Raw genomic sequence first — 13,085 nt, 5'->3', positions numbered from 1 at the left:
TCACCTTCCAGCAACAGATAGAAAGACACAAGATTGTCTCCGTATGAGATGATCACAGTAAAAGATCAGGACATTTGCTTCAAAGGAGGGATATCATCCGTGAACATTCAAGGGATCAATGATGTTCATTCCCCACAGTTACCAATACATATCACCTCTAACAGCTTGATGCGTTTCCCATTTTAGAGAGCCATTCATCAGGAGTGAAGTAAGATGTCACAAAATATTGATGACGCCACTATATATTTTTTCTCTTTGCCAATCAGCACCTATCATCTGGCTTACTCTGTGCTAAAAACTTGCCTTAAAATTGTGTTCATATTTTTTGAAGCACAGAGCTGCACTAAGAACACATCCCCTTTCCAGCCAGGCTTCCTTGTCAGTCAAGGAGATAAACGTATTTACAACACAGTAAATACGATGTAAATCAAAAAAGAGCAAAGTGAGCCAGAATTCAGCTGCATTATATAATACATCTCCCCTATAGTTTTCAGTGTATAAGAGACTTCCCCATGAAATTATTCTCACCCTCTATATCCCCAATTCTGCTGTCAGTATACTGGATATTTCAGAACTTCTAACCTGACTTTTTGGTTTCGTCCTGCAGGGAAGGTTCTATAATCACCACCATGGATATAGTTTCTGAAAATGCTACAGATACTCCTACCTCCGAACAGATGGTTGAAGCAGTGAGCGAAGGATTGAAAAACACCTCACCGCCGAATAATGTTGAGGATTTAGAGTTTGATCCTCAGAGCATTCAATCTAGAGGTAAATGTACACTGGAATTATTCTGGACTATATAATATTCACACAACCCTCCATAAGCAAAAATTATTATTCAGAAAGAGCAGTATTATTTAAAAGTAAATTATTGATCGCAAAAAAAACATTCTCCAGCGTAATTTATTATAGTGAAAGAATATTATCTTTTTATTGTCTATGTGTTTCGGAGACTACTCCTAAATTCCCTCTCCTGTCTGTCACTAAGGGTGTGTGCACACGCTGCGGATTATGCTGCGGATCTGCAGCGGTTTTGGCCCTGCGGATCCGCAGCAGTTTACAGTACCATAATATCCAATGGGAAATGGAAATCGCAGTGCAGACGGTGCGGATTTTGCGCGGATTTGCTGCGGTTTACCGTCTCCTCCATTGTAGAGGTGATAAACTGCATGGCAAAACCGCAGGCTAATCCGCAGATACCTGCGGATTTTGCAAAATCCGCGCGGATCAATCCGCAGACCAATCCACAGCGTGTGCACACACCCTATCTCTCTGCAGTTTGGCCAGGAAATTTGTTTGGTGAGCGTCTACTCTTAGATCAGGACATGATCTTCATACGATTTAGGAGACGTGGAGGTGCAGGGCTCACGGACCTCTCCCTCTATCACAAAACGTCCTTATGGTTTTGCATGTTGGGTTTAATTTTGGGCGAGTCCTATTTTGGAGAAACCTGTTCCTCCAGGGGCAGGATACCTGTACAATAGGTCTAGGCATTCATCATTATCTTCAAGGTGATGACTTAACCCCTTCCAACACTTTGATGTAACTGTACATCTAGATTGAAAGTAGTTTTCCTCAATGATGTAAAGAGTTATGTCTCTTGGATGGTGCAGGCACTGGAGTTGTGCCTGTGCTATCTGCAGCAGAGACTGCCTATACACAGCTGAGCTCCTGACGCATGTGCCGAGAGCGGACTTAACTCTGATCCCAGCACTTTAACAATTCAGATGCCGCTCTCAATATCGCTACTGTGCAGTGACTCTCCGGTGCCAGCGCAGAAACAGGATAAAGACACTGCCCATAGAAGGGCGGTTAAGGTACCAATAACCGTGTGAGTGCATGGTGCATGCACAGGATTACGGCAACGCAACTGCACGTCACAAGGCAGTGTGACATGTATGGGAGTGATGTGGTTTTGTAATGAAGAGAGGAAGTAGGGATTTCTTCAAGGCACCGCATGCCTTGTTAAAAATCATTATCATAAAAGTGCTTTTCTTAATATCTACACCACAGCATACAGGTAAGACTAGTTTAACCATTCTATTACCTGTATGCCCATAGTAATAGCTTAAAAGCGTCCAGGAGGGACAGATTCCCTTTAAGGGATTTGACAGGGGAAGAACTCTTCTTCTGTAATCCTACTGGCAATCCCCACAGCACGAATGCCTGTAAGTGTCAATGGCTGCAATGCCTGTGGGTCTGGCATACACCTCAGCCTATCAAATTCCATCACCGTCCATGTCCCATAGGCTTCCTGTCAGTCAAACACTGTCGGGTTAGACAATGCACTGTACTACATAAGTTGTACAGTGAATTTCAATGCGATCAAAGGATTGTATGTTCATGCAGCATGTAATGGGTGGATGCCGTCAATTATATCACGACAATGAGACTCATTATAGAGACTGGAACTGTGAGGTCAGTGCAGGTTCGGATGCAGTTAAGTTACATTGTTCTTTTTTAAAAAGCTTCCAAATTTTCTAGATGTATCTTTATTGTGTTCTGAACACAGAAAGATTGGTAATTTATTTTAACCTAGGTATAAGGCTGGAGTCACACTAGCGAGAAATACGGATGAGTGCTATGCGAGAAAAAAATCGCATTGCACTCGGACCAATGTTAATGTATGGGGCAACTCCCATCAGCCGATTAATTCTCGCCCGTACTATACGGGCTGAGAAAAACGCAGCATGCTGCGATTGTTACCGTATTACGGCCGTAATACGCCAATGCAAGTCTATGGGGGCGAGAAAAATACGAATTACACACAGATCACACGTGTGACTTGCAAGAAATACGCACCGGTCTCCTTTAGAAAAGCCGGCAATTCAGTGCGGTGTACTGTAAAATCACACTGACAGGTTATTTTTTAATAAAGAATTGAAATAATAGATATATACACATAGTAGCACGGCTTCATTAAAATAATTTTTAATTAGTGTGTGTGTGTGTGTGTGTGTGTCTTTTTTAACCCTTTATTACTGTGGGATTAATAATGGATAGTTGTCTTATTGACACATCTCCATTATTAAAGGCAATGGGAATAGAGAGGCAAGAAAAGGCGCATCTAATAGATGTGCCTTTTCTGGGGTGGCTGGGGCCAGATGTTTGTAGCCGGGGGGGGCCAAAAACAATGGTCCCTTTCTAGGCTATGAATATCTGTCCTCGGTCACTGGCTTTCCCTCTCTGGCGGAGAAAATACCGCGGAAGCCCACACTTTTTTTTCAACTAATTTACCCATTAATTTAACACCTACATGTCCCAAATTTTTCACACCTACCCTAATCTAATTATTAGTCTAAAACATTTTTAAAACTAAATGAAATGAAATGGTTTACTGTATGTAAACCACGTGTCATTTCATGTCGGGTTCTGTAATGATTTTACAGAAGCTGGCAGTTGATTTAGCGACTATAATGCTATGTAGAACTCTATGAAATATAAATATATATATACACAGTATTTGTGGCTCAATTACACACATATATATATATATATATATATTCTATGTGTCTATATCTATTCTTTCACTTGTGTTTTAAAACCTGTCATTGGGGTCCATTATATGTCCGTTTTGCAAGCCAGCGACACGGATGCAATACAGATGTCACATGGATGCTTAGATGCGAGAAAATTGCTTTCTCGCATTACAATCGGATGACATAGGGATCACTGTTCAGGGAACATTTCTGCCTATTACGACCGTAAAATACGGACCGTATTTTTATACGTTGTGTCTGACTCCGGCCTAATCCAATTTTTCTTCTAAAATGTTGCTTTGGCCCCAAATTTTCTATCTTCACAACAAGTATTAGGAAAAAATGGATCCCACAATGTGATATACACGTTCTCCCAAAAGCAATAATAGCATGTTTGATCGCCATACAGAGGTGCACAAGCAAACATTATTCTTCAGGTGAGTACGTTCTCAGCAATACCAGATTTATAAAAGTTTTTGTTTTACTTCTTTTGCCCACTATAAGCTATTTTATTTTTAAAGCAAGTTTTTAGATTAGTATCCTCATAATTGGAGACCTACACATTTTTTTGTTAACAGTGGTATATGAGGGTTTGTTTTTCACTGCATGAGTTGAAGTATAAAGTGCATGTTTATACTTATTTATCCTTTTCTACGGTAGTCACCTTATGGGTTATATAATGGGACAGTTTTATCTCCAGCCATTCCAAACACAGTAAGAGTCAGTGATAAGCGGTCATAAAGAAGCACTAAAGGGGCCTTTACACATAAAAATCGGGTGACGTTATAGCGATATTGCTAGCGATATCGCTATAACGTCACCCGATTTTGTGACGCAGCAGCGATATTGCTATGTGTGATACTTACCTCCGACCGGCTCCCCCGCTGTCTGTTGCTGATCGCGCGAGATCGTGCAGCTCCATTTCTCGTCGGGCGCTTTGTGCTGGGCTTCCTGCTGTCGCCGACGAGCGATGTGTGGACGCGGGCAGGAGGACGTCAGGATCGCCTCGTCTGAAAGGTAAGTAATGACCGCTGCTGCGTCGCTACATCGCTGTGAGATCTGCCTGTTTGACAGCTCACTAGCGACCATTTAGCAATGCACCAGCGATCCTGACCAGGTCGTATCGTTGTCAGGATCGCTGGTGCATCGCTAAATGTAAAGGGGCCTTTAGGAAGCAACCCAGGGGCAGACAAGGATGTCAGGTCTCCACCGCAGCTCCAGCCGAAAGCCTCCAATGGAGGATAGGAGCAATGAGAAAATGGAAAACGGTCTTAGGAGCGCAGGAAAGAGACTCGGACAAGAGATGGGTTTAAACCACAACGCGTTTCAACGGAGGAACGGTCTTCATTGACCTGATGAAGACGGTTCCTCCGTCGAAACGCGTTGTGGTTTAAACCCATCTCTTGTCTGAGTCTCTTTCCTGTGCTCCTAAGACCGTTTTCCATTTTCTCATTCCACACACAGTGATACTATTTAGTGGCGGCTTTTTTTGTACATAAAAAAGCATTTTTAATAGTCAAAGATTTTTCTGTGAAGATTTTTTCAATTATTTTTTTACCTTTTTATTTTGTCCCATCATAGAAAGTGAACATTTTACATATTGTTCTCTTGGCTAATGCACTGCCATTCTTCTGTATTGCTGTGCATTAACCCCATCACTACTGAGCCCGTTTTCACCTTCATGACCACGTCAAATGTTACAATTCTGACCAGTGTCACTTTATGATGTAATAACTCTGGAACGCTTAAACTGATCCCACCGATTCTGAGATTGTTTTTTTTGTGGCATATTACACTGTACCGCCGCTACACATGAGGGCAATATGGCCAGGCACCCCCAGAGCCTCGGGCCCGGAGAACCCGGCCAGATTGCCCTCATCATTAGCCGCCTTGAAGCGCCCCTTGGAGGCTCTGGGCCCTGGTGCAGTCGCACCTGTTGAACCGGCGGTATGTCCGCCCATGAGTTTCAGCTTCCTCCGAAGATTTTCTATTGGGTTCAGGTCTGGAGACTGGCTGAACCACTCCAGGACCTTGAAATGTGTCTTACGGAGCAAACCCTTTGTTGCCCTGGCTGTGTGTTTCACATCATTATCATGCTGGAAGTCCTAGCCACGGCCCATCTTCAATGATCTTACTGAGGTAAGAAGGTTGCTGGCCAAAATCTCACAACAGATGACCCCATCTATCCTCCCTTCAATACGGTGCAGTTGTCCTGTCCCCTTTACCGAAAAATACATCCACAGTATGATATTTCCCTTACCATGCTTCACGGTTGGGACAGTGTTCTTAAGGTTGTGCTCATCCTTCTTCTTCTTCCAAACCAGTACCGCTGATATATCCCTTATAGATGGTGAGCACTCATGGGCAGAGTCCTCTCTCATTCCTTCTCCTATACCAGTCGTGACTTGTATTGTTTAAGATTACTGTACTTGTTGTTTATTATGTATACCCCTTCTCACATGTAAAGCGCCATGGAAAAAATGACGCTATAATAATAATAAATAATAATAATACTAAAAATTTCTATTGTGGTCTCATTTGACCACCTGACCTTCTCCCATGCCTCCTCTGGATCATTCAGATGGTCATTGGCCAACTTCAAACGGGTCTGGACATGTGCTGTCTTGAGAAGGGGGATCTTGTGTGCCGTGCAGGATTTTATTCCATGACGGCATAGAGTGATATTAACAGTAATATTTGAGACTGTGGTCCTAGCTCTCTTTAGATAATTGGCCAGGTCCTCCCGCTTAGTTCTCGGCTGATTCTTGACCTTTCTCAGAATCATCCTTACCCCATGAGGCGAGATTTTGAATGGAGCGCCAGACCAAGAAAAATTGACAATCATCTTGTCTGTCTTCCATTTTCTAATAATTGTGCCAACAGTTGTTGCCTTCTCACCAAGCTGCTTGCATCTTGTCCTGTAGCCCATCCAAGCCTTGTGCAGATCTACAATTTTGTCCTTGGTGTCTTTAGGCAGTTCTTTGGTCTTGGCCATGGTGAAGAGGTTGGAGTGTGATTAATTGAGTGTGTGGGCAATTGTCTTTTATACAGGTAACGAGTTCAAACAGGTGCAATTAATACAGGTAATGAGTGCAGAGTAGAAGGGCTTCATAAAGAAAAACTAACAGGTCTGTGAAAGCCAAGATCAATTGCAAATTAATTATTTAAAAATCATACAATGTGATTTTTTGGTTTTTATTTTTAGATTCTGTCTCTTACAGGTGAAGTGTACCTATGATAAAAATTGCAGGTCTCTCGATTTTATGTAGGTGGGAAAACTTGCAAAATCGGCAGTGTATCAAACACTTACTGTATTTTTTGTATTATGAGACACTCCGGAGCGCACCCAAAATTTTGAGGAGAAAAATAGGAAATAATTTTTTTTTAATAAAATGGTGGTGCTTATAATCCATGCGTCTTATTGCTTACCGGGTGTGGTGGCTGTGGTGAAGCGGGATCCCAGGGTCACTGCTGGAGTAGGCAGGAGTGGAGTGATGCTGCAGGCTGGGATGAGGGGATGTTCAGATGTGCGGCGTGCCGCTGCGGTTGTCCGATGCTGCTGCGGGTGTCCGACACTGCTGCAGGTGTCCGGCATTGCTGCAGTGTCAGGAGCTGCTGCGGGTGTGTCCAGTGCTGCGAGTGCCCGTCGGTGCTACAGGGGTGTCCGAAGGTGCTGCTGCGGGCGTCTCCGGTGTTGTGGGTGCCCGGCGGCGCTGCGGGGGTGTCCAGCAGTGCTGCCCGGTGCAGCTGCGTGTGTCTCCGGTGCTGCTGGGGCTCTGCCGACATTTTGTGAAACTCCAGAGCCCCGGCAGTTCCATGGTTTCCTGTGCGGTGGACTCAGGCAAAATGTATTACTCAGACCTGCCTTTTTATGGCATTGAGGATTACGTGAATAACACCCCCAAGTGAGTACAGGCTGTGTGAGTATCAGCTGTATATTACAGCCAACACCGTGCTGCAGCAGACACCATCTGAGCCCCACTGATCAGCTGAAAACAGGTCCGGTGGTCGCTGGATGTAACCACATTAAACACAGATACTGATCCCAGCTCTATTCAATGTGTAGCAGCTGCTGTTGAGTATTGCAGAACAGCTCCTAACCTTTTGATCAGGAGTTGTGCTGCAGGACCTGGCAGAGGCCACTACACATTGGAGATACATATTTTCCTGTATGACACAGTGATGTAGCAGCTACACAGAGCAAACTTTAGACGAACGACCTCTGTCATTATAACATCCCTACCAAAATTAAATAATGCACAGTGCCATAATGGAATTTTTCTAAGTGGACCCAGACCGCACTTCAGTTTTAGACCCCTGATATAAGTAATACCTTTATTACCTAATCAAAACTATATATTGCAACCGTTCAGAGCACAGAGACCCCTATGTCTGGCAAGTATGGAATCCGCATGAGGAATCTATCAAATAAAATGAAAAGCAAGAATAATCTGATATTCCTCTTGATGCTAATGAAAAATATGTAGATGACATAATTCAGTGACGATTTATTAATATTTGAAGTTATAGGACTGTGGCTGCTGAATTGGACTGATCATATTACAATCATTCATGATTTAAGTTATAACTGTTTTGTCGGCTGCATACAGCTGAAAGTGACTATTACAAGGCCAATTGCCATTTCAACATATTGCTACAAAGCAGGAGGGCGGAGCTTTATCAGCTTTACCTCCACTACATCACCGCAGCACCGAGTGGCTGAATCTGAATTCACGTCATTGTTCACATAAGATTCAATCAAATCTACTAGATGTGGACACTGATGTGGATGGTGAATTCCATCCAACCAAGATCTCAGTACAAAGTCTTCTCACAGCTCCAGCAATCAGAATAGTGACCATGTCAGTAATTGGTGAGTAACTATAGGAATCATCTGTATAATTCTCTCTATAATCCAGGATGAGATTCATGGAGATTTTATAGTGAGATCCACAAATAACAAAAGGAGCAAAACAGTTTGTAAATGTCATATTTTATTTCTGCAGATGTAACAGTACCCACTATGGCACCGAGCACAGAACAAACTACTACTCCAATATCAACCACCACAGGACCAACTGCAACTACCACTCAGGGTCCCACCAGCACTGAGCCTCCAACTACCACACAGCCTCCGACTACCACACAGCCTCCGACTACCACAGAGCCTCCCATGACCACAGAGCCTCAAACTACCACACAGCCTCCAACTACCACAGAACCTCCAACTACCACACAACCTCCAACTACCACAGAGCCTCCAACTACCACACAGCCTCCAACTACCACAGAGCCTCCGACTACCACAGAGCCTCTGACTACCACAGAGCCTCCGACTACCACAGAGCCTCCGACTACCACAGAGCCTCCGACTACCACAGAGCCTCCGACTACCACAGAGCCTCCAACTACCACAGAGCCTCCGAATACCACAGAGTCTTCCACTACCACAGAGCCTCCAACTACCACAGAGCCTCCGAATACCACAGAGTCTTCCACTACCACAGAGCCTCCCACGACCACAGAGCTTCAAACTACCACACAGCCTCCCACTTCCACTGAACCTCCAACTACCACACAGCCTCCAACTACCACACAGCCTCCCACCAGCACTGAACCTCCAACTACAACAGAGCCTCCTACTACCACAGAGCCTCCCACTACCACACAGCCTGCCACTACCACAGAGCCTCCGACTACCACAGGGCATCCGACTACTACAGAGCCACCGACTACCACCCAGCCTCCCACTAACACTGAACCTCTCACTACCACAGAACCTCCAAGTACTACACAAACTCCCACTACCACACAGCCTCCAACTACCACACAGCCTCACACAAGCACTGAGCCTCCAACTACCACACAGCCTCCAACTAACACACAGCCTCCCACAACCACAGAACCTCCAACTACCACAAATCCTCCCACTACCACAGAGCCTCCAACTACCACTGAATCTGCAACTACAACAGAGCCTCCTACTACCACAGAGCCTCCCACTACCTCACAGCCTCTGACTACCACAGAGTCTACGACTACCACAGTGCCTCTCACTATGACACAGACTCCAACTTCCACAGAGCCTACGACTACCAAAGAGACACTGACTACCACCCTGCCTCCCACTACCACTGAACCTTCAACTACCACTGAGCTTCAAAGTACCACCCAGTCTCTCACTAGCACAGAACCTCCAAGTACTACACAAACTCTCACTACTACACAGCCTCCAACTATCACACAGCCTCACACCAGCACTGAGCCTCCAACTACAACACAGCCTCCAACTAACACACAGCCTCCCACTACCACAGAACCTCCAACTACCACAAATCCTCCCACTACCACAGAGCCTCCAACTACCACTGAATCTGCAACTACAACAGAGCCTCCTACTACCACAGTGCCTCTCAGTACGACGCAGCCTCCCATTACCACAGAGCCTCCTACTACCACAGAGCCTCCGACTACCACAGAGCCTACGACTACCACAGTGCCTCTCACTACGACACAGCCTCCAACTACCACAGAGCCTCCCACTATCACAGAACCTCCAACTACCACACAGCCTCCAAGTACTACACAGACTCCCAGTACCACAGAGCGTCCAACTACCACAGAGCGTCCAACTACCACAGAGACTCCCACTACCATAGAGTCTCTCTCTACCACAGAGCCTCCAACTACCACACAGGCTCCCACCAGCACTGAGCCTCCAACTACCACACAGCGTCCAACTACCACACAGCCTCCCACTACCACTGAACCTCCCACTACCACTGAACCTCCAACTACAACAGAGCCTCCAACTACGACACAGCCTCCCACCAGCACTGAGCCTCAAACTACCACACAGTCTCCCACCAGCACTGAGCCTCCAACTACCACACTGTCTCCAACTACTATACAGCCTCCAACTACAACACAGCCTCCTACTACTACAGAGCCTCCAACTACAACACAGCCTCCAACTACCACAGAGCCTCCAACTACCACTGAATCTGCAACTACAACTGAGCTTCCTACTACCACAGTGCCTCTCAGTACGACAGAGCCTCCAACTACCACACAGCCTCCGACTACCACAGAGCCTCCAACTACCACAGAGCCTCCGACTACCACAGTGCCTACGACTACCACAGTGCCTCTCACTACGACACAGCCTCCAACTACCACAGAGTCTCCCACTACCACAGAACCTCCAACTACAACAGAGCCTCCAACTACGATACAGCCTCCCACCAGCACTGAGCCTCAAACTACCACACAGTCTCCCACCGGCACTGAGCCTCCAACTACCACACTGTCTCCAACTACTACACAGCCTCCAACTACCACACAGCCTCCTACTACTACAGAGCCTCCAACTACAACACAGCCTCCAACTACCACAGAGCCTCCAACTACCACTGAATCTGCAACTACAACAGAGCCTCCCACTACCACAGTGCCTCTCAGTACGACGCAGCCTCCGACTACCACAGAGCCTCCGACTACCACAGAGCCTACGACTACCACAAAGCCTACGACTACCACAGTGCCTACGACTACCACAGTGCCTCTCACTACGACACAGCCTCCAACTACCACAGAGCCTCCCACTACTACAGAGCCTCCAACTACAACACAGCCTCCAACTACCACAGAGCCTCCCATTACCACACAGCCTCCAACTACCACACAGCCTTCCACTACCACAGAGTCTCCCACTACCACAGAACCTCCAACTACAACAGAGCCTCCAACTACGACACAGCCTCCCACCAGCACTGAGCCTCAAACTACCACACAGTCTCCCACCAGCACTGAGCCTCCAACTACCACACTGTCTCCAACTACTACACAGCCTCCAACTACCACACAGCCTCCTACTACTACAGAGCCTCCAACTACAACACAGCCTCCAACTACCACAGAGCCTCCAACTACCACTGAATCTGCAACTACAACAGAGCCTCCCACTACCACAGTGCCTCTCAGTACGACGCAGCCTCCGACTACCACAGAGCCTCCGACTACCACAGAGCCTACGACTACCACAGAGCCTACGACTACCACAGTGCCTACGACTACCACAGTGCCTCTCACTACGACACAGCCTCCAACTACCACAGAGCCTCCCACTACTACAGAGCCTCCAACTACAACACAGCCTCCAACTACCACAGAGCCTCCCATTACCACACAGCCTCCAACTACCACACAGCCTTCCACTACCACAGAGTCTCCCACTACCACAGAACCTCCAACTACAACAGAGCCTCCAACTACGACACAGCCTCCCACCAGCACTGAGCCTCAAACTACCACACAGTCTCCCACCAGCACTGAGCCTCCAACTACCACACTGTCTCCAACTACTACACAGCCTCCAACTACCACACAGCCTCCTACTACTACAGAGCCTCCAACTACAACACAGCCTCCAACTACCACAGAGCCTCCAACTACCACTGAATCTGCAACTACAACAGAGCCTCCCACTACCACAGTGCCTCTCAGTACGACGCAGCCTCCGACTACCACAGAGCCTCCGACTACCACAGAGCCTACGACTACCACAGAGCCTACGACTACCACAGTGCCTACGACTACCACAGTGCCTCTCACTATGACACAGCCTCCAACTACCACAGAGCCTCCCACTACTACAGAGCCTACAACTACAACACAGCCTCCAACTACCACAGAGCCTCCCATTACCACACAGCCTCCAACTACCACACAGCCTTCCACTACCACAGAGCCTCCCACTACCACAGAGCCTCCAACTACTACACAGCTTCCCACTACCACAGAGCAACCAACTACCACACAGCCTTATCCTACTACAGAGCCTACAACTACCACACAACCACCAACTACCACACAGTCTCCTACTACCACACAGCCTCCAACCACCACACTGCCTCCAACTACCACACAGCCTCCAACATCCACAGAGCCTCCCACTACCACAGAGCCTCCCACTACTACAGAGCCTCCAGCTACCGCACAGCCTCCCACTACCAGCCAGCCTCCAACTACCACTGAGTCTCCTACTACCACAAAGCCTCCAACTACCACACAGCATCTTACCACTGCTAAGCGTCCAACAACTACTCAGACCAAGACAACTCCAGCTGCTGATTTGGTTTGTCCGTTAAGATTCAGAATTACTAATATCACGTTTAACGAGAGGCTCCTGGACACATCGTCTCCAGATTATGAAGCACTGAGCAATCAAATAATCAGAATAGTAAGTAACAATGAATGCATCTCCACATTTATATTTACCGGTTTATGATTAAGGAGCGGTCCGTACATGTTCACAGAATGAATATGTTTTGTCAGATATGGCAGATTATATTCTCACATCTGATCATCCCTATAAGGTCACGCTCACACGTTCAGTATTTGGTCAGTATTTTACATCAATATTTGTAATCCAAAACTGGGAATGGGTGAAAAATGCAGAAGTGGTGACATTTTACTATTTTACTGTACTTTTTCTCAGATTGTTTCTCTCCTGATTTTGCCTGGAAAATACTGATGTAAAACCACTGATCAAATACTGAGCGTGTGAACTTGGCCTTATGGGGATAATATTCCTATACATCA

At 46.4% G+C, this 13,085-nt stretch overlaps 1 protein-coding gene across 1 annotated transcript in view; it reads left to right on the top strand.

Moving 5' to 3' along the window:
- Nucleotides 1-13,085, top strand: part of LOC141048686 (uncharacterized) — a 75,734-nt gene that overhangs the window by 26,086 nt on the left and 36,563 nt on the right. Inside the window, exons 7-8 of the mRNA XM_073544525.1 lie at nucleotides 608-771; nucleotides 8,489-12,723. Of these exons, the coding sequence (XP_073400626.1) occupies nucleotides 608-771; nucleotides 8,489-12,723 (4,399 nt within the window). The remainder of the gene's footprint in view (nucleotides 1-607; nucleotides 772-8,488; nucleotides 12,724-13,085) is intronic.

The sequence above is a fragment of the Dendrobates tinctorius genome, unplaced genomic scaffold, assembly GCF_039654945.1.
Source record: "Dendrobates tinctorius isolate UK_male_01 unplaced genomic scaffold, ASM3965494v1 ptg000138l, whole genome shotgun sequence".
Lineage (NCBI taxonomy): Eukaryota > Metazoa > Chordata > Amphibia > Anura > Dendrobatidae > Dendrobates > Dendrobates tinctorius.
This window is presented reverse-complemented; position numbering and strand designations above follow the sequence as displayed.